This window comes from Scyliorhinus canicula, chromosome 1 (assembly GCF_902713615.1).
Source record: "Scyliorhinus canicula chromosome 1, sScyCan1.1, whole genome shotgun sequence".
NCBI classification, from domain to species: Eukaryota; Metazoa; Chordata; class Chondrichthyes; order Carcharhiniformes; family Scyliorhinidae; genus Scyliorhinus; species Scyliorhinus canicula.
The window spans coordinates 190,536,910-190,557,030 of NC_052146.1; the positions used below are offsets into that span (position 1 = coordinate 190,536,910).

The 20,121-nt window shown below is 48.8% G+C and overlaps 1 protein-coding gene across 4 annotated transcripts in view; it reads left to right on the forward strand.

Annotated features, from left to right (window-relative positions):
* Nucleotides 1-20,121, forward strand: part of LOC119970450 (metabotropic glutamate receptor 1-like) — a 328,367-nt gene that overhangs the window by 219,908 nt on the left and 88,338 nt on the right. For all 4 annotated transcript variants that reach the window (XM_038805092.1, XM_038805077.1, XM_038805103.1 and 1 more), the window contains exon 4: nt 8,232-8,467. In XM_038805092.1, the coding sequence (XP_038661020.1) occupies nt 8,232-8,467 (236 nt within the window). The remainder of the gene's footprint in view (nt 1-8,231; nt 8,468-20,121) is intronic.

A 20,121-nucleotide genomic window follows, 5' to 3' on the forward strand; every position in this document is an offset into this window, starting at 1 on the left:
GGGGGTCGGCGGGCCCCCCCCCGGCGATTCTCCGGCCCATGATGGGCCGAAGTCCTGCCGCTGTCAAGCCACTCCCGCCGGTGGGAATCAAACCACCTACCTGACTGGCGGGAGCAGGTGGCGCGGGCCGGCTCCAGGGGCCTGGGCTGTCGTGGGGCGATCTGGCCCCGGGGGGGGTGCCCACACAGTGGCCTGGCCCGCGATCGGGGCCCACCGATCGGTGGGTAGGCCTGTGCTGTGGGGGCACTCTTTTCCTTCCGCCTTCGCCATGGTATTCACCATGGCAGAGACGGAAGTGACCCCCTTCCCTGCGCATGCACCGGGATGACGTCAGCAGCGCTGACGCTCCGGCGCATGCACGGACTTACGCCGGCCAGAGAAGTCCCTTCGGCCCCGACTGGCGTGGTGCCAAAGGCCGTTCACGCCAGCTGGCAGAGCACCAACCACTCCGGCGCGGGCCTAGCCCCTCAATGTTAGGGCTTGGCCCCTAAGGTGCAGGGACGTCCGCACCTTTGGGGCAGCCCAACGCCGGAGTGGTTCACGCCACTCCATCCTGCCAGGACCCCCTGCCCCACCGGGTTGGGGAGAATCCCGCCCAAGGTAAGTGGAACAGGAAGGAACAGAGAGTTTGACATCAGTTTGTAAGGTCAATGCAGGGAATAATAGTAAAAAATAAAATTGAAGTCACTTCATCTGAATGTGTGGTGCATCCCGATAAGATAGATGAACTAGTGCCACAAATTGAGTTCCATGGTTTTGATCTAATTTTCATTACAGAGACATGGTTATAAGGTGACCTTGATCACCTTGGAACAAATAAATGTTACAGAGTGCACAACATTTTTAAAGGGTAGCCCCGATAATGAAGGATGACCGAAGTACAATCATGAGAAAGGATCTTGGCTCAGGAAATTAAGATGAGCGACTTCCAGTGGCGGCTATGAAGGACTAGCTTGCACATTTGGTGGCTCCTGCTCGGGTCGGAACTTTGGCCTTTTCCCCCGATTTTTTGTTGGATCTGAAGTGGAAAATTGATGTTGGACGCAATTGTGAAGAGGAATCCGACATTAGTGCATGGAGAGGCGGACCAGGAGTACTCATAAAGGAAGAAACAGGCGAACAGAGAAGGCTTGGGCTGAGGCTGCAGTGGGAGAAAGCATGGCGGAGGACCGGAGCTCTGGCTTGACAACGCACCGGCCGACAGTGCAGCTGATGCAGTTCATACAGCAGGGCTTCGCCAAGCAGAAACAGGAATGCTTGGACCCGATTAAGGATGCAATTGTGCGACTGGAACTCAGACTGGATGCTCAAGATCGGGCAATCCAGAAAGTGGAGAAGGCACTGACTGAGCAGGAGGAGCACCAAGCTGCAGTGGAGTTGGAGGTGGAAATGTTGAGAGACCAGCAGAAAAGGCTCCAGGAGAAGGTGGACGATCTAGAGAATAGGTCCCGCTGGCAGAACCTGAGAATCGTGGGTCTCCCGGAGGGATCTGAAGGAACGGACACTGGGGCATACATAGCGGCTACTTTGAGAAGCTGCTGGGGGAGGGGACGTTCTCCCGACCCTTGGAGTTGGACAGGGCGCACAGAGCGCTAGCGAGGAAGCCGCATGTGGGTGACACCCCCCGAGAGCAATGGTGGTGAGAATCCACAGGTACCTGGACAAGGAGTGCATTCTACGGTGGGCCAGGCAGACACAGGGCTGTAAATGGGAGAACAGTGCCCTGCGTATATATCAGGATCTGAACGCGGACGTGGGCAGGAGAAGAGCAGGGTTCAACCAGATAAAAACCACCCTTTTTAAGAAGAAGGTGAAGTTTGGACTTCTGTACCCGGCCCGTCTTTGGGTTACGCACGAAGAGCAACATTTCTATTTCGAGTCGGCGAAGGAAGCGATGGACTTTGCGAGAAGGAAAGGGTTGTTAGCGGACTGAGGTGTTCGGACTGAACTTTGCTGCAGTGCTCATGCGTTTTTTTTTCTTTTCTCTCTTCAGTTATTTTTTTAAAAAAAAGAAAAGTTTGGGTCTTTGGATGTTACTTGTAATGTCTTTGGTATTGAGTTGGGGTCTGCGGACGAGCTGCTGAGTTAAAATTTGCATTTGCACTGATGGGGATGCAGGTGTAAATGTTAGATGTTAGATCTTTGATGTTTGATCTTTTTGATTTTCTTTGCGTGTTTTCTTTTGGGCAATTGGGTTGGGATTGTTTATGTTGGCATATGTGTGTCCAGGCGGGGGGGGGGGGGGGGGGGGGGGGGGGAGGGGAGGGGGGAGGGAACAATAGGTGGGAAAATGTCTGGTGCCATGGACGGGGGCCACCAAGGTAGCTGGGCGGGCTAGCTCACAGAAACGCAGTGAGGGGGGTGAGCAGATGGTATGCTTGTTGGAGGGGGCTGTGTGTATAGTACTGTTATTAGGGGGGGAGGGGGGAAAATGTTCTGCTGACAGGGGAGGAACTTTTGCTGTGGGACAATAGGGAGGTTGCAGACGGAGGCTGCCTGGGGGCAAGGGGCGTGGGCTGGAGACTGGCCCAAGATGGCTGATCAGCGGAAGGAGGGGGGAGGAGAAGCTCCCCAACCAAGCCGATCACATGGAATGTAAGAGTGCTAAAGGGGCCGGTTAAGAGGGCACGCGTGTTCGCGCATTTGAGGGGACTGAAGGCGGACGTGGCAATGTTGCAGGAGATGCACCTTCGAGTAACTGACCATTTCAGACTAAGGACGGAATGGGTCGGACAGTTTTCCACTCGGGGCTGGACTCTAAGAATAGAGGGGTCGCGATCATGATTAATAAGCGAGTGTCATTCGAAGCGGGAAGAATAGTTGCAGACGTGGGGGTCGGTACATCATGGTCAGTGAGAAGCTGGAGGGGCTGTCGGTGGTACTCGTGAATGTGCCGAACGCGCCGAATTGGGATGATGTGAAGTTCATAAGGAGGATGTTGCGGAAGATCCCGGACCTGGATTTGCATAAACTGGTTATGGGGCGGGATTTCAACACAGTCATTAACCCAGGGCTAGACCGCTCTAGCTCAAGGACAGGCAGGGTGCCAGCAATGGAAAAGGAGCTAAAGGGGTTTATGGAGCAGGTGGCGGCCGAGAGTGAAGGAGTTTTCCTTCTACTCGCACGTGCATAAAGTGTACTCCCGGATTGACTTTTTTATCCTGACTAGGGCTTTACTGACGGGGATAGTGGACACGTATTCAGCGATCACGATCTCAGATCATGCCCCGCACTGGGTTGAACTACAGGTGAGCAAGGAGGGTGGCCAACGCCCGCATTGGAGCCTGGCGTGAGACTTTAAGCGGATGAAGATGTGTATGGGCGGCTGACGAAATGTATCCAGAACTATCTGGAAATCAACGACACGGGGGAAGTTTCGGCTACAGTGGTCTGGGAGGCGCTGAAGGCGGTGGTTGGAGGGGAGCTGATATCGATACGGGCCCACAGGGAGAAGGCAGACAGAGCAGAGACAGACCGACTGATAAATGAAATACTACAGGTCGACAGGAGGTATGGGGAGGCCCCAGGGGCAGGGCTTCTAAGGGAACGACAGAGGCTACAGGCGGAGTTTGGCTTGTTAACTGCAGGGAAAGCGGTAGAGCAGCTGAGGAAGGCGAGGGGGGAGATTTATGAATATGGGGAGAAGGCCAGCAGAATGCTTGCGCAGCAGCTGAGAAAACAGGAGGCGACCAGGGAGATTGGGAAAGTAAGGGGCAGGGATGGGAAACTGGTCGGAGATTCAGCTGGGGTCAATAAGGCGTTTAAGGAGTTTTATTGCAGGCTGTATGTGTCGGAACCCCCAGCTGGGCCAGAGGGGATGAGACAATTCTTAGGGGGGCTGAAGTTCCCGAAGGTGGATGAAGACTTGGCAGAAAGGCTGGGGGCCCTGATCGGGTTGGAAGAGATAGCAGATGGGCTGAAGGCCATGCAGGTGGGTAAAGCCCCGAGACTGGATAGGTACCCCGTGGGGTTTTACAAAACGTTCTCTGGGATACTGGGGCCACTGCTGATGAGGACATTCAATGAGGCAAGGGAGAGAGGGGGGGGGCTTCCCCCTGACAATGTCACAGGCCACTACCTCATTGATCCTGAAGCGAGATAAGGACCCAGAGTTATGCGGGTCCTACAGACCGATCTCCCTACTAAATGTAGACGCCAAATTGTTGGCTAAGACCGTGTCTGCAAGGATTGAGAACTGTGTCCTGGACATGATTGGTGAGTACCAGAAGGGATTTGTTAAGGGCAGGCAGTTGGCGGCCAACGTAAGAAGGCTGTTGAATGTTATCATGATACCCCCAGAGGGTAGGGACATAGAGGTAGTGGTTGCAATAGATGCAGTTTGGATTTGGGCAGAGCTTCATTGACTGGGTCAGGCTGCTGTATCAGGCGCCCGTGGCAAGTGTTCGGACGAACAAGCTGACATTGGGCTATTTTAGGCTGCACCGGGGGACGAGGTGGGGATGCCCCTTCTCCACGCTGTTGGCACTGGCCATAGAACCGCTGGCAATTACGTTGAGAGCCTCAAAGGGCTGGAAGGGACTGGTCCAGTATGGGGGAGGAGGGTGGGGGGGTCGTGGAACTACCCGTTCGCTATATGCGGACAATCTGCTCGTATATGTGTTAGACCCATTGGAAGGGATGGAAGAAATTATGGGGATTCTGGGGGATTTCGGCCTATTTTCGGGTTGTAAATTGAACATGGGGAAAAGCAAGATATTCGCGATCCAGGCAAGGGGGGGGGGGGGGGGGGTCGGTGTGGTAGCGAGGAGAGGCGGCATCTTGTAAGGGCACTAGTTTGGGGCTGTTGGTAACGGAGCCTCTGCCGTTCCTGCCAGCACGGTACTCCACCAGCCCCACGGTGGTCGCGGGCCCTGAGAGTCTGGGGGCAATGGAGGAGACATGTGGCAGCGGAGGAAGCACAGGTCTGGTCCCCAATCTGCAATAATTACCGGTTTGCCCCAGGAAGGCTGGATGGAGGGTTCCGGAGATGGCAGAGAGCAGGGATCGAGGGGATGGGCGATATGTTTATAGAAGGGAGCTTTCCCAGCTTGAGAGAACTGGAGGTGAAATTTGGATTGACAGGAGGAAATGAGTTTAGGTACTTGCAGGCGCGGGACTTCCTAAGCAGGCAGGTCTCAACCTTCCCGCTCCTACCACCAAAGGGGATACAGGACAGGGTAGTTTCCAGAATGTGGGTGGGAGAAGGGAGGGTTTCTGACATTTACAAGGAACTCATAGGGTCAGAGGAGACGCAGACCGAGGAGTTGAAATGCAAGTGAGAAGAGGAGGTAGGAGGAGAGATAGAGGATGGTCTCTGGGCGGATGCGTTGAGTAGAGCCAACGCGTCCACAACATGTGCCAGGCTCAGCCTAATACAGTTCAAGGTCATTCACTGAGCCCACATGACAGTGGCCCAGATGAGCAGGTTCTTTGGGGTGGAAGACAGATGTGCAAGGTGTGCAGGAGGACCAGCGAACCATGTCCACATGTTCTGGGCATGCCCGAAGCTTAGGGGATTTTGGCAGGGGTGTGCAGACGTCATGTCCAAAATATTGAAAACAAGGGTGGCGCTGAGTCCAGAGTTGGCAATTTTCGGGGTGTCGGAAGACCCAGGAATTCAGGAGGAGAAAGAGGCAAACATTCTGGCCTTTGCTTCCCTGGTAGCCCGGAGATGGATACTATTAGCATGGAGGGACTCAAAGCCCCCGAAGTCGGAGACCTGGCTATCTGACATGGCTGGCTTTCTCTGAAGAAAATCAAGTTCGCCCTGAGAGGGTCACTGTTAGGGCTCGCCCGAAGGCGGCAGCCTTTCGTCGAATTCTTTAGTGGGAATAATTAGCAGTCAGCAGAAGGGGGGAGGGGGTAGTTTAGTGTAGAGTAGGAGGCTAGAAAAGGTGGGACCTGTGAGAGAGGAAGACGGCATTTATACTTTATAATTGTATGTACACTGTTTCTTCTGTTACTGTTACAAAACCATAAATACCTCAATAAAATGTTTGTAAAAAAAATAAATTAAGATGAGCATGACTGAAGAGACCATCCATGGCAATACACCCCATACCGCAAATCACCCCAGACCACCCCCTCACTCCGCACAGCAGCCCCCAACCCCTGTATTGCCTGAGCTCACCACCCTCCATGTATGGTGTTGACCTGACACCTCCACCCCCCAGGGATCCCTGTAATAGAGGGATCCCTGTAATAGGAGGATCCCTGTAATAGAGGGATCCCTGTAATAGGAGGATCCCTGAACTAGGGGGGCCCCCACAGCAGCCCCCATGATAGGGGGACCCTCCAGGGATCTGTGAATAGGGGGCCCCCACAGAGCCCCTTGCATAAAGGAACCCCTTCCACAGACCCTCCCCACACACAAAGTCCCCCCCCCCCACACGCACAGACCATCTGCCCCTTTGATCTCTTCATGCTTCAGTGGCCTATGTGGTGAAACCCTAATGTTTGTAAACATTGCCCACATCAAAGAGTTGTAAGTTGCACTAAGTGCATTCCAGTCACTTGAGCATGTAATTTCACTGCACTTATCTCTCTTGATTGCTGACGGTACAAAGCTAGGTGCGATGTGAGCTGCAATGGTGACAAAAAGAAGTTGCAAAGGAAAATAGAGAGGTTAAGTGAATGAGCAACAGGATGGCAGTTGGTTTTGCCGTATTTAAGGTTATTCAATTTGGTTATAAGAGTAGAAAAGAAGATATTTTAAACAATGTGAAACTTGCAAGTGTTGAGTTTTCACAGGTATAGGTGTACTCATATAAGGAACACAAAGTTAGCATGCACACAGCAAGAAATTAGAAAAGCGTTTGTCTTTGAATCCCTACAGTGCAGACGGAGGCCATTTGGCCCATCGAGTCGGTACCAATCCTCTGAAAGAGCACCCCACTTAGGCCCAATCTCCCGCTCTATCCCCATAGCTCCACCTAACCTTTGGACACTTAGGAACAATTTAGCATGGCCAATCCACTTAAGCCGCACATCTTTGGACTGTGGAAGGAAACCGGAGCACCCGGAGGAAACACACGCAGACACGTGGAGAAAGTGCAAACTCCACACAGACTGTGACCCAAGGTCGGAATTGAAACTGGGATCCTGGCGCTGTGAGGCAGCAATGGTAACCACTGTGCCACCCAGTATTGTTGGCCTTTATTGCAAGGAGATTGGCGTACAGGAATTAATACACTTTGCTACAGTTGTACGGGTTTTGGTGAGACCACACCTAGGATAGTGTGGGTTGTTTTGGTCCCCATATTTAAGGAAGGATATATTTGCATTAGAGCTTACCCAGGATGAGATGGGTGTCCAATGACAAGAGGCTGAGTAAAGTGGGTCTCATAAGTCTGGAGTTCAGAAGGGTTTTGTTGAAACATTCATGAATAAATAGGGTTGACACTGGGCGGTTGATTCTCCAGTCTGGGTATCTAGAACCAGGATGCACAGTTTTAGAATAAGAATCAATCATTTAGGACTGAAACAAAGAGAAATTCCTTCACTCCGAGGGATATGAATCTTTGGATTTCTCTCCCACAAAGGGCTGTGGAAGCTCCGAGATTGAACATATTTAAGGCTTGGATTGACAGTATTTTGGTCTCATGGGGAATGAGATGGGGAAATTAAATTGAGAACAACCATGATCGTATCAAATAGTGGAGCAGACCCAACTGTCCGTATGGATTACTTCTACTCCATATTTTTTATGTTCTCAACGTATCTTTCCGTTCCTTTCTCCCTCTTGTACTTGTCTAACATCCCTTTAAATTCATAATGTAATTCATAAAATCGTAGAACAGTACAGCACTGAGGAGACCATTCAGCCCATCAGATGTGCGCGAGCCCTGCCAAAGAGCAATCCAGTTAGACCCACTCGCCTGCTCTTTCCTCATATCCCTGCATTTCTTTCTGCTTCAATTGATAATCCGGTTCCCTTTCGAAACCAATTGTTGAATCTATATCCCTTATCCTGTTAGGCAGTGCATTCGAAACCACTCATTGCACAAGTAAGTTTTTTCCTCAACACGCCTGATTCTTGAGAAATCTGTTTTACTCGCCTCAGCTATTCATGGTGGTAATGAGTTCCAAACTGTCACCACTCTCTGGGTAAAGAAATTCTTCTTGAATTCCCGACTGGATTTATTTGTGATTGTTTTATATTTATCAACCCCTCCCCCGCAGTTTTGTCCTCACAAGTTTGTGATCACAGTCATCGCTTTGTCCTGTTGCAGTGATGGCTGGGCAGACCGTGAGGAAGTGATTGAAGCCTATGAGAAGGAGGCAGTGGGAGGGATCACGATCAAGCTGCAGTCCGCTGAGGTCACCTGGTTCGATGACTACTACCTGAAGCTGAAGCTGGATAGCAACACCCGCAATCCATGGTTCCCAGAGTTCTGGCAGCACCGCTTCCAGTGCCGATTGGAGGGGCACCCTCAGGAGAACCGAGCCTTTAGAAGGCTCTGCACAGGTAAATGAAAGACTCAAATGTGCTTCCCTCAACATCACTTGATATTGTCTTCTCATTGTTCAAGTTCACTGAAAGAAAATTGCAAATTAAACAATATGGCATCAAGGGACTTTATGGCTCAAAATATCACTGTTCCCTATCTGTGAGCACAGAATCACAAGAATTCATACAATCATTGAATTTACAATGCAGAAGAAGGCCATTTGGCCCATCGAGTCTGCACCGGCCCTTGGAAAGGACATCCTAATTAAGCCCACACCTCCACCATTGTTACGGTGCAGGAGGCCATTCTTGTCTGCACCAGCTCTCAAAATGAGCATCATAACTTAGTGCCATTCTCCCGCCTTTTCCCCCATATCCCTGCACATTGTTTCTATTCAAGTAATCGTCCAATGCCCTCTTGAACGTCTCGATTGAACCTCCCTCCAGAACACTTCCAGGCAGTGCATTCCCGACCCAAACCACTCACTGTGCGAAAAAGCTTTTTCTCACATCACATTGGCTTATTTTGCAAATAATTTAAAATCCCTGCCCGCTCCTTCTTGATCATTTTAAGAGCAGGAGCAGCTTCTTCCCATCTACTCTGTCCAGCCTCCTCATGATTTGAACATCTCCATTGAGTCTCCTCTAAGACATCTCCTCCCCAAGGATAACAGCCCCAAACTCTCCAATCTATCCTCATAGCTGAAGTTTCTCTCCCCTGGAATCATTCCTTTAAACCTCTTCTAAACTCTTTTACACATTACAAAACTCCATGCCACCAGCCAGCTATTTTCCACTTGTTAACTTTAATGAATTAAAAGAACGATGAATGGTTCCTCCATTTTTTGTCTTTCGTTCTCTACCCCAATCCTCCAAAAATAAAAGAGCTCGTGGCTCCCGGGAGCAAGTAAAGTTTCCACTCTTGGTACAATCAGGAAATGCATTGTTATACTTATAGAATAGCGAGGGTGGCATGTGGCGCAGTGGTTAGCACTGGGACTGTCGCACTGAGGACCTGGGTTCGATCCCGGCACTGGGTCACTGTCTGTGTGGAGTTTGCACATTCTCCCCATGTCTGCGTGGGTTTCAGCCCCACAACCCAAAGATGTGCAGGTTAGGTGGATGGGCCACACTAAATTGCTCAATTTGAAAAAAAATAATTGGGTACTCTAAATTTATATATGAAATAATACTTATAGAATAGCTTGAGATTTTCCATACTTTTACCAACCAGAACTTTCTTATATCCTGTTTCTCTCCTAATTGTTTTCTTAAACTCCAGCCTCACATCGTGCACTCTTTGTACTCCATTAATGCTGCCATTGACTTGGAGTGTGCTTGCCTCTCTTTTCTGCCTCATTGCATCCTGAATGTCTCTGGTTTTCCCTGGTTCTCTGGGCTTGTTACTCCTTCCTACTACTACTGCTGGGTCTGTACCCTCCCCATTTCCTTTTTGAATGCCCCCCGCCCCCAATGCTTTTCTATAGATTTCCCCACAAGTACCTCTTTCCAGTCTACCTTGGCCAGATTCTGCCTTATTTTACTAAAATCCACTCTCCCCCAATCCAAGACCTTTTTTTGCAACTTGTCAATGGAGGAGGGAGGGATAATAGAGCATCACTTTTCTCCCATTAAAAAAAGTATTTAGTTATGTATTTAAGAGTGGTAACTTCGTGTCATTTTATTAATACAGCCAAAAATGGTGATGTCACCAAGTATAAGCAATTTCAATAAAGGTTCAACTCTGAGTGACCTGATTTTAAATCACTGAAAATGACTCTAAAGAGCTGTTCTGAACTAATTAATAGTTTATTGGTGTACATTGGTCAGCTTTATAGTTAATCAAATATATAAATATATTTTGATATGTTTTAAAACTCTGGTGTCTGAGAAAACGAGTGCCAATTTGAAGATACATTGAGGATATGTGAGGATTTTTATGACAGGCAGGTGTTGGGAAATGTCCAAGTTCAACGCACCAAGTTCAAGGGTGCACACAAGGGAAAACATTTTTGATGACAGCTCTTTCACCTTCGACCTATTTTGTCAACAGGTCCATGTTTATTTACATCAGATAAAGAGATTTCACAGTTTTAATTTCTGTTATGATACAGTAAAGTTCTGGTTGATTGACATTTTTATGGGAATGTAGCAGCAGCTTTTAAAGAAAGCCATGAATAGTTTTTTTTGAAGCTTTTCCATACATGCCATTGTTACAGTTACGTTTGTTAGTTCTGCACAAAGTTTATACTGGGTGAATGGTCATGGAAGTGCAAAAAGTCAGCATGGAGGGTTTGAGGGGTATTGTACATGGGGTGGGGACATGGGTTGCCTGGAAAGTGGGTGTGGGGGGGGCATAAGTTGGCATGGGTCCATGGCCCTTTGGAAGTTATCTTTCCTCCAGACTGTGGCTCATGAATCATCTGATCGTTTGTGGACCATGGGTCAGCCAGATGCAGAGCTGACTCCACAAAAATGTTGAGGGGGGTGCCTAAGATATACCTCCCCCTACAATTACAAGGTGGGTCCGGAGTGCAGAGTGCAGCTTCTGCCCGAAACCTTCTCCTGTGCTGGTGAAAATTGGAAAATTGAATGTAACTGCAGAGCTCCTCTCAGTGGGGTTACTACCCCCATCACTTTGAGTGACAGACTGGGGGAACTTCAGGGCGGAAGCCTGCTTCACAAGATTGAAGTCTACAAGAGCATATAGGTGCACTGAGACCGTGAGAGAGTTCATGTTTTGTTAGATGGTTGGAGGTTTATGTGAGATGGAGGGAAGTGAATGTGTGAGCTGGTATTTCTGGATATGTTCGATGGAAGGAAGCACGTTGTGCGAAAGGGGATAGAAAATAAACAGTTCAATTGTCACTGTTGTTCCAAGTGTTGCACTCCAACGCAATGTTGTGGGGCTGGCAGACAAAGGGAGTTTTGAAGTGCTCACATGCTGAGGACGGGCTAGCATTTTGCGCCAGCCTTCACCGTGGGTGCAAATAGCGATGTGGGCACAAAATCACGCGAGAGGGCATGAGCAAGATTCTCGCCGGCAACCTTGCAGCTCGATTGTCCCCGCCTCTACCATTGACATAATAAGTCACCCACCCAGGAAGGCTGGGAACTTCATGTAAGTGTCACTAGCGGAATCTCCAGCTGTATCGTCTACCCCCACAGCAACGTGACGTCACATTAGCAAGGTTTCCAACTTGTTTTTAAAAATGTGAAGCAGACGGATGGAACCCAATAGGAACTTACAGGTAAGTATGGCCACCGGGGGGTGGAGAGGCGGGGGGAGGGGGGGGGGGGGGAGGGACATGCCCGGGCAGTACCCTGGAACAGTCCCCTGGCACTGCCCCATGGCTGCCGGGGAAGTGTTAAATAGGGGTTCCTCTGGGGAGCTGGGGGGGGGGGGGGGCGCGGAAGAGTTGGAGAGTTCCCCGTGCCTGCTGAGGGGGTTCCCCTGTCTGTTGGGGGGGGGTCTCTGTGTGTGAGGTGGGGCGGTTCCTTTTTTTTTTAACCAGCGATTGGGGCACCCTTTAAAAGAGGCACCCCTGATCTCTGGAAACGCCGACGTTGCTGGCTTTTTCAGGTCCCGCCAGCTGGCATGACGGTGTGGCGCTCGCCTCCAGCATTTTTTTCTCCAAAGTGCTGGACAATGTGCTGAGAAAGGCTGGCTGTGCAACCCACGAGCTGCACCCCGCTTTCCTCGCCAGAGCCAGCACTTGGAAGTAAAAAGGAAAATTCCGCCCAGGGTGACCAACCATCCAATGTTTACGGGATTGTCTCCCGATTTTACCTTTTGTCCCATGTTCCGTTCTTTCTCTTGCCAGGAGACCATTTTCCCCGAATTTCATGGCAGTGACTGGGAAACTGCTGGGGAATTTGTGTCTTTTGTTTTTGTGTTAGTCTCGTCAACTGTACATGTACGGTCAGCACCCCACTCAGCCACGATGGCGAGAGAAGGAGAAATCATCATCTGAAAAAACATTAATAAAACATCAAAAATACTTTTGCTCTCAGAATCCTGGTACAAATCAACAACTAAATGTCATCCTCCTGTCCGCTTTGCTGAAGTCCACAGCTCCTGCCTCCCCTGTGAATATTACAGTCTACCCCAGCGCCGCTCCATTGGGCCTGGACTGGGAGCTCTCCCATCTCTGCCATGTCTTCCCAGCCCCCATCCCCTCTCCTCCAACCCCATCTATCCTGGCTTAGTCTCAAACCTGCCTCAGCCTCGACGGAGAGTGCAGGCCAGCTCGTCTAGCTCTTCAACAAATCCATCCCTCCTCCGTCCGCTTCTCTCCTCCACCTCAGCCTCTTAACTGCGCGATGCCGCCAGCTCCGACCATCAAATGCACTCCCAGTCTCAGGCTGCAACTGCGGCCTAAAGAAAAATCACCAGGTTCCCGCAGCATCTTGGCAGCTGAGCGGACGCCACTCGCCATGCTGCATTTGTGGTTAAGCCAGTAGCACTGAGGAGTTGTTGTAGCACAGTGGGTCATGTGTTCCAGTCTCACTCTAGGATTTGATGGCCAGCAGGGTGCATTCATAATGTGGCCGGCAAGTTGATTATCAGCCTGTAAATCTTTCCAATACATCTGTGGAAGTCTGTAACAGTGGGTGAGCCTCCTAGGCAGCCATGCTTGATGCAATGTTGCCCTTCCAAAATCGCCTCTGGTGACCTGTTCCTTGCAAAGATAGCCACTGAAACACACGTGCTCCATCTGCCTCGTATGTTTCTAGACAGGGTAAGCTTCTAAGTCAAAGTGCCAAAACCAGGGTAAAGAACCCAAGTACGAATCAGGGGGGTTTCCCCCTATTAAACTAAACAATCTGTCGGGCAGTTTGCAAGTTTATCTATTTGAATCTCTCTCATGTTGTGCATGTGTATAGCGTGTGATAAATGTCATTGCCATCTTGTTACACAAAGTAGAATTGCACAGTTGTGTGACATTCGTTGGGATGTTTTTTTGGGTAATCACGTCAGTTGTCAGTATAAAATAAACATTCATTCAGGTGCCTGCAGGGTGCTTTCTTGGTTTAAAGCCTGTTTCCGCAGAAACAGAGCTCTTGTATGCATACAAAGCTCACAAGTATTCTGCACTGTGACAAAGACAGTGCTAAGCTTCAAGAGGACACGGACATGCTGATGGAATTAACGATTCAGGTTCCACCTCAGAGAATTGAGCACAAAACCATAGGCTGACCACTGTGTTTGTGAGGGAGTGCTGCACTGTCAACAACATCCATTCTTAACTATTGTTTTGCGCATGGATTTAATTATTTTATTCACTGGATTATTATCAATGACTCTCCTCAACCCCCTCATCACCCCCTCAACGCTCACCAAAATATTATTAATCATTGGTAGACGATATTAAAAAAATATTTTTAAACTCTATATCAACAAAGAGTAGACAAGCTGTGGTATTCGCTCTTTCGTGGTAAACCAGTCTTGTTCTCTGAAATAAAGCATAAGGGCCACAATATTGAATAGCACAACACCTTTTACTAGAGGCACTGGAAAGACCTGCTGCAACTTTCCATGTGCCTAATGTCATTGACATTTGGGGCAGCACAGTAGCATGGTGGTTAGCATAAATGCTTCACAGCTCCAGGGTCCCAGGTTCGATTCCCCGCTGGGTCACTGTCTGTGCGGAGTCTGCATGTCCTCCCCGTGTGTGCGTGGGTTTCCTCCGGGTGCTCCGGTTTCCTCCCACAGTCCAAAGATGTGCGGGTTAGGTGGATTGGCCATGCTAAATTGCCCGTAGTGTCCTAAAAAGTAAGGCTAAGGGAAGGGGGGGGTTGTTGGTTTACGGGTGTAGGGTGGATACGTGGGTTTGAGTAGGGAGATCATTGCTCGGCACAACATCGAGGGCCGAAGGGCCTGTTCTGTGCTGTACTGTTCTATATCTATATCTAATGTACAGCTGAGTACTTCCTGTGCAGCCCAAGTGGCCTTAGTGAATTAGAACGGCGCCAATTACTGACCACTGAAGGGCCTCATCCTGCCACTGCTGGAATTAATCCAGCCTGCCGCCATGTGACTGCCGACAAGTCAACCTGTGCAGGCTCCTTGTCATCTGGGATAAGGCTGGGGAGTGCCCTTGACCAAAGGCAATCAGTGCCCAATTGTGGGCCAGTTCATCATCCTCTGAGGCATGGCACGTGTACCCTGATGTCCAAAGATGTGCAGGTTAGGTGGGATTGCAGAGAAAGGGTGGGGAGTGGGCCTAGGTAAGGATGCTCTTTCGGAGGGTCGGTGCAGACTCGATGGGCAGGATGGCTTCTGAACTGTCGGGACTGTCGGCACTGTCTGTGCGGAGTCTGCACGTCCTCCCCGTGTCTGCGTGGGTTTCCTCCGGGTGCTCCGGTTTCCTCCCACAGTCCAAAGATGTGCGGGTTAGGTGGATTGGCCATGCTAAATTGCCCGTAGTGTTCTAATAAGTAAGGTTAAGGGGGAGTTGTTGGGTTACGGGTATAGGGTGGATACGTGAGTTTGAGTAGGGTGATCATTGCTCGGCACAACATCGAGGGACGAAGGGCCTGTTCTGTGCTGTACTGTTCTAAATCTAAATTATATGGATTCTTCGACTGATAGGAGTGCAGCTCAGGACCACACTGCAATCATGGAAATGAGGAGGGTACACCAGTGTTGTATGCTGCTCACCTCATTTGGAAGGGGCACAGGTAGGTACCCCCACACCCAAAAATCCAGGCACGCCAATTTCTTGTCCAAAACCTTACATCAATTATTTTGTAAAACTTAGCCTCAGCAACACAGTTTGTGTTGAGGTCTTCTTTGCTAATTTAACAAAAATAAAACCTGTTGCTTTGTTCACTAGTCATATGTCCAGTATGTTCATTTGTCACTGTTAGTAAATTGGGGAAACAAACATGGGACCACCTTTGCCAGCAGAAATCCTCTTGGTGTCACAGGATTTTAGGGCTTCAGAATTCAAGGGAATACCATCACCAGTTTTAGCCACAAGCCTTAGATGTTGGAGAGCAACCCATCCGGTTCACTAATGTCCTTTAAGGAAGCAAATCTGTCCTCCTTAACCAGGTCTGGCCCACATGTGAATCCAGATCCACAGCAATGTGGTTGACTCTTTGTTTAAGATTTAGAGTACCCAATTATTTTTTTCCAATTAAGTGGCAATCCACCTATCCTGCACATCTTTTAGATTGTGGGGGTGAAACCCATGCAGACATAGATTATCATAGAATTTACAGTGCAGAAGGAGGCCATTCGGCCCATCGAGTCTGCACCGGCTCTTGGAAAGAGCACCCTACCCAAGGTCAACACCTCCACCCTATCCCCATAACCCAGTAACCCCACCCAACACTAAGGGCAATTTTGGACACTAAGGGCAATTTATCATGGCCAATCCTCCTAACCTGCACATCTTTGGACTGTGGGAGGAAATCGGAGCACCCGGAGGAAACCCACGCACACACGGGGAGGATGTGCGGACTCTGCACAGACAGTGACCCAAGCCGGAATCGAACCTGGGACCCTGGAGCTGTGAAGCAATTGTGCTATCCACAATGGTACCGTGCTGCAAACTTCACACGGACAGTGACCTGGGGTTGGGATCGAACCTGGGTCGTCAGCTCCGCAGGCCACAGTGCTAACCACTGTGCAACCGTGGTTGACTCTTAAAGTGCCCTCTGGATGGTGTCACAAGCCACTCAGTCCAAGGGCAATTAGGATGTTGGCCCGGCCAGCACCGCCCACATCCCATGAATGATTTTTTAAAAATTCCTCACTGCCATTTTGGGGCCTAGCCAGCTTTGCAGCATCTGAAAAATGTCTACAACTTGATCCACAATATTTGTAGCCTCTGACTTAATAGTAACATTGATAGGAAAAACGGTAGCTGAACATTCAATTGTGGTTCTTGACTTGTATTCTGAGCAATTATAGTTTAACCTCAGTCTGTGGTTAACCTCAACAGATAATAAAACTCTGACACATTTCAGAATCTTAGACGTTTGAGAGGTGATCTTACTGAAACAGGTCGGCGTGATGCTCTGTCGGCCGATGGCCAAATTGGGAAAAGCAATTGGGCGGAGGATCGGTTTTGACGCCAAAAACATAGAGAGGCACGATCGTGTGATGCTGGTCCTGACACCAGGCTGGCTGGGGTGGTAGGGGACCCTGCCAAGGCCAGGGGGAGGGGGGCCTGGGTGACAGGTGAAAGGGCCATGGGGCCAGGGTGACCCCCCCCCCCCCCCCAAGGGACTGGGGCGGTGTACAGGCATGGACTGCATTGCCATGGCCTGCAAGGCAGCCATTTTGCTGCGCACCCCTCTGACCACCCACCTTGGCTTCTGGTTCTCAAGAGAGCCACCTGCTGTATGGGTGTCTCCACCCAACACCACCGTACCTCACCCTCTGCCATACCAGCCCCCTCCCCCCCAACTGGCCGACACCCACCGGCAGGGCATCTTGCAGCCCACCCAAGGGCGACGCCCTCTGTAGCCCCTACAGGAAGGATACCGGACGTGGACCACAGATCATACCGATGATGAGGGCAATGCCGGCTGATGGTACCACTGGCAGCAGGGCCAGGTGCCAGGACCAGGGACCCCCCCCCCCCCCCATGGTGCCGGATGAGACCTCGTGTGTACCCGCAGCGCCTGTCATTCAAGGGCCTTCTGCACCAGACATGCTGTTGAAGATTCCAGCCGAGCATATCAGCCAGATCATGGGGATAACCACAGGGTAATGGGGGAGGACACCTGCTCCCGGTGGCCGTCAAGGTGCCGGTTGTCCTGACCGTCTATGCCACAGGGTCCTTCCAGACGCTGAGTGGGGACCTGTCTGGGATCTCACAGCGCTCGGTGCACAGATACATCCACATAGCCATGGAGGCCCTATATGCCCAGTCGGCAAAATACATTCATTTCAATGTTGACCGAGCCCATCAGGATGCCCAGGCTGTGGGGTTCACCGCCATTGCCGATTTGTCCAGGGAGTGATCGACGGGATGCATGACATCCTACGAGCACCTGCAGATGACAGGCCAATCTTCACAAACCAGATTGTGATATGGGGAGCACATGGCCCACTCTACAGATGTGGTACAGCAGAAATCGAAAAGTATTTTTTAAAGCAAAACAATGTTTATTCTATGAACTCAAGTTAACCTTTTTAAAACATACAGTGAACATCTTAGCAACCATCAATTGAAATACAACCACCAAAGAATACAACACTAAGTAACCCTTAATAACTTCCCAAACAACATCCAGAAGACCCAAGAAACACCTTTTAAAAGAAGCATATTAGGTGTACATTCACTACTGAGAACATTTATAATTCTGAATTTACCAAATGATCAAGAGATAGTCTTTTCATGGCAGAGAGAACAGCAGCACACCTGATTGGTCTGGCTTCAGCTCCAACACTGAAAACTAAACTAAAACGCACCGTGCAGCAAACAGCCTAAAACAAAAGTAAAAAGCTAAGAGACAGCCCAGCTCCACCCACTCTCTGACATCACTGCAGTGTTAAAACACCGATTTCTTACTCTCACTCCAGATATTTATATACACACCCATTTATAAATACTCATTTCTAAAAGGTACTCTCACATGACACCTCCTCCCAAGAAAAAAAACCCATCAAATTCAAGATGGTTTCATTTTTCAACTTTTCACGATCCTTTAAGAAATGCACACAGCAAATATACTTTTTTGGTTAAAAAAAAACACATGCAAACAGGGATAATGATATAGTTCATTTTGTTTTTGTTTTTCTTCCTCCAACTGAGATTATTCTTGATTGACAGTCTCTTTGAACAAGAAGGTCCACGTCCAGTTCTCTACGCCTTAGCATTTCTCTTTAAAGTCAGATACTTTCGTTCAAACTAATCGCAGAGTCCCTTGTAATTCTCCAACACAGGAGCAGTGGTTAACACAGCCTTCAGGCCGTCAAATGCGTGTCGACGCTCCGCTGTCCACTGGAATTTGTTACGCTTCTTGAGCAAGTCCGTCAGTGGAGCGACCACATTGCTGAAATTCGGTACAAATTTCCGGTAAAATCCACTCATACCAAGAAATTGCATTATTTCCCTTTGTCTTGAGGGTATCGGAAACTCCTCAATAACTGTTGTCTCGCCTCCCGTGTGACCATTTGATCCTGTCTGTTTGTATGGCCAAGGAAAGTGACTTGGGCTTTTCCAAATTCACTTTTGGCTAGGTTTATCACGAAACCTGCCTCCCGAAGTCGATCGAGTAACTCCATCAGATGTTTTAAATGTTCTTTCCATGTCTGTCTGAGAATTACCAGATCGTCGATGTATAATGCACAATTGGGTAATCCTGAAATGATTTGGTTAGTTAACCGTTGAAATGTGGCTGGGGTGTTTTTCATGCCAAATGGCATAACTTTGAATTGGTATATACCATCTGGAGTCACAAAAGCTGAAATCTCCTTCGCCCTTTCGGATAAAGGTACCTGCCAGTAACTTTTAAGTAAATCCAGTTGGGAAATAAAAGCTGATTGTCCCACTTACTCAATGCAATTCACCAAACGTGGGATAGGATAAGAGTCCGTTCTTGTAACTGCATTAACCTTTCTATAGTCCACACACAACCGTTTGGTCTAGTTTAGGTACCATCACTATGGGTGAGCTCCATCAGCTGCTACCTACTTCAATTATGCCATTTTTAAGCATACTCTCAATCTCTTTGTTAACCTGTGACAATTTTAAAGGGTTAAGTCTATATGGATGTTGTTTGATTGGAACAGCATTTGCCACATCTACATCATGTATAGCCATTTCAGTACTTCCCAATTTATCTCCGCAAACTTGCCCATGTGATATCAATAACTGTTTCGGGTCAGTCCGTTTTTCCTCTGGAAGGTAACTCAACAATTTATCACAATTTTTAAGAACATCCGCATTTTCCAATTTAAATTGAGGTATGTCAAATTCACAGTCATCTGGATTTGGTTCGTCACTTTGAGTTAGAATCATTAAAACCTCCTCCTTTTTCTCTCCTTCCCTTTCAACGTACCTTTTAAGCATATTCACATGACACACTCTGTGATTCTTCCTTCTATCTGGCATTTTTACCACAAACTTCACCTCACTTAATTTCCTTTCAATCTGATAAAGTCCACAAAACCTTGCTTTTAAAGGCTCACCTACCACTGGGAACAACACTAAAACTTTATCCCCACTGGCAAAACTACGAACTTTGGATTTCTTGTCCGCCATCTGTTTCATCACATTTTGTGCATTTTAAATGTTGTCTAGCCAATTCACCTGCTCTATTTAATCGTTCCCTAAAATTTGACACATAATACAATAATGTAATTTCCGATTTCTCACTCACCAATTTTTCATCAATCAATTTAAGTGGTCCTCTTACTTCATGACCAAAAATTAGTTCAAAACAACGAAATTTGGTTGACTCATTAGGTGCATCCCGAATTGCAAACAGCACAAATGGAATTCCTGTATCCCAATCCTCTGGATAATCGTGACAATAAGCCCTCAACATTGTCTTTAATGTCTGATGCCACCTTTCTAACGCTCCCTGCGATTCTGGATGGTACGCAGTTGATTTAAATTGTTTTATTCCTCAGCTATCCATACTTCCTTTGAAAAGCCTTGAGGTAAAATTCGATCCCTGATCCGATTGTATTTCTGTGGGCAGTC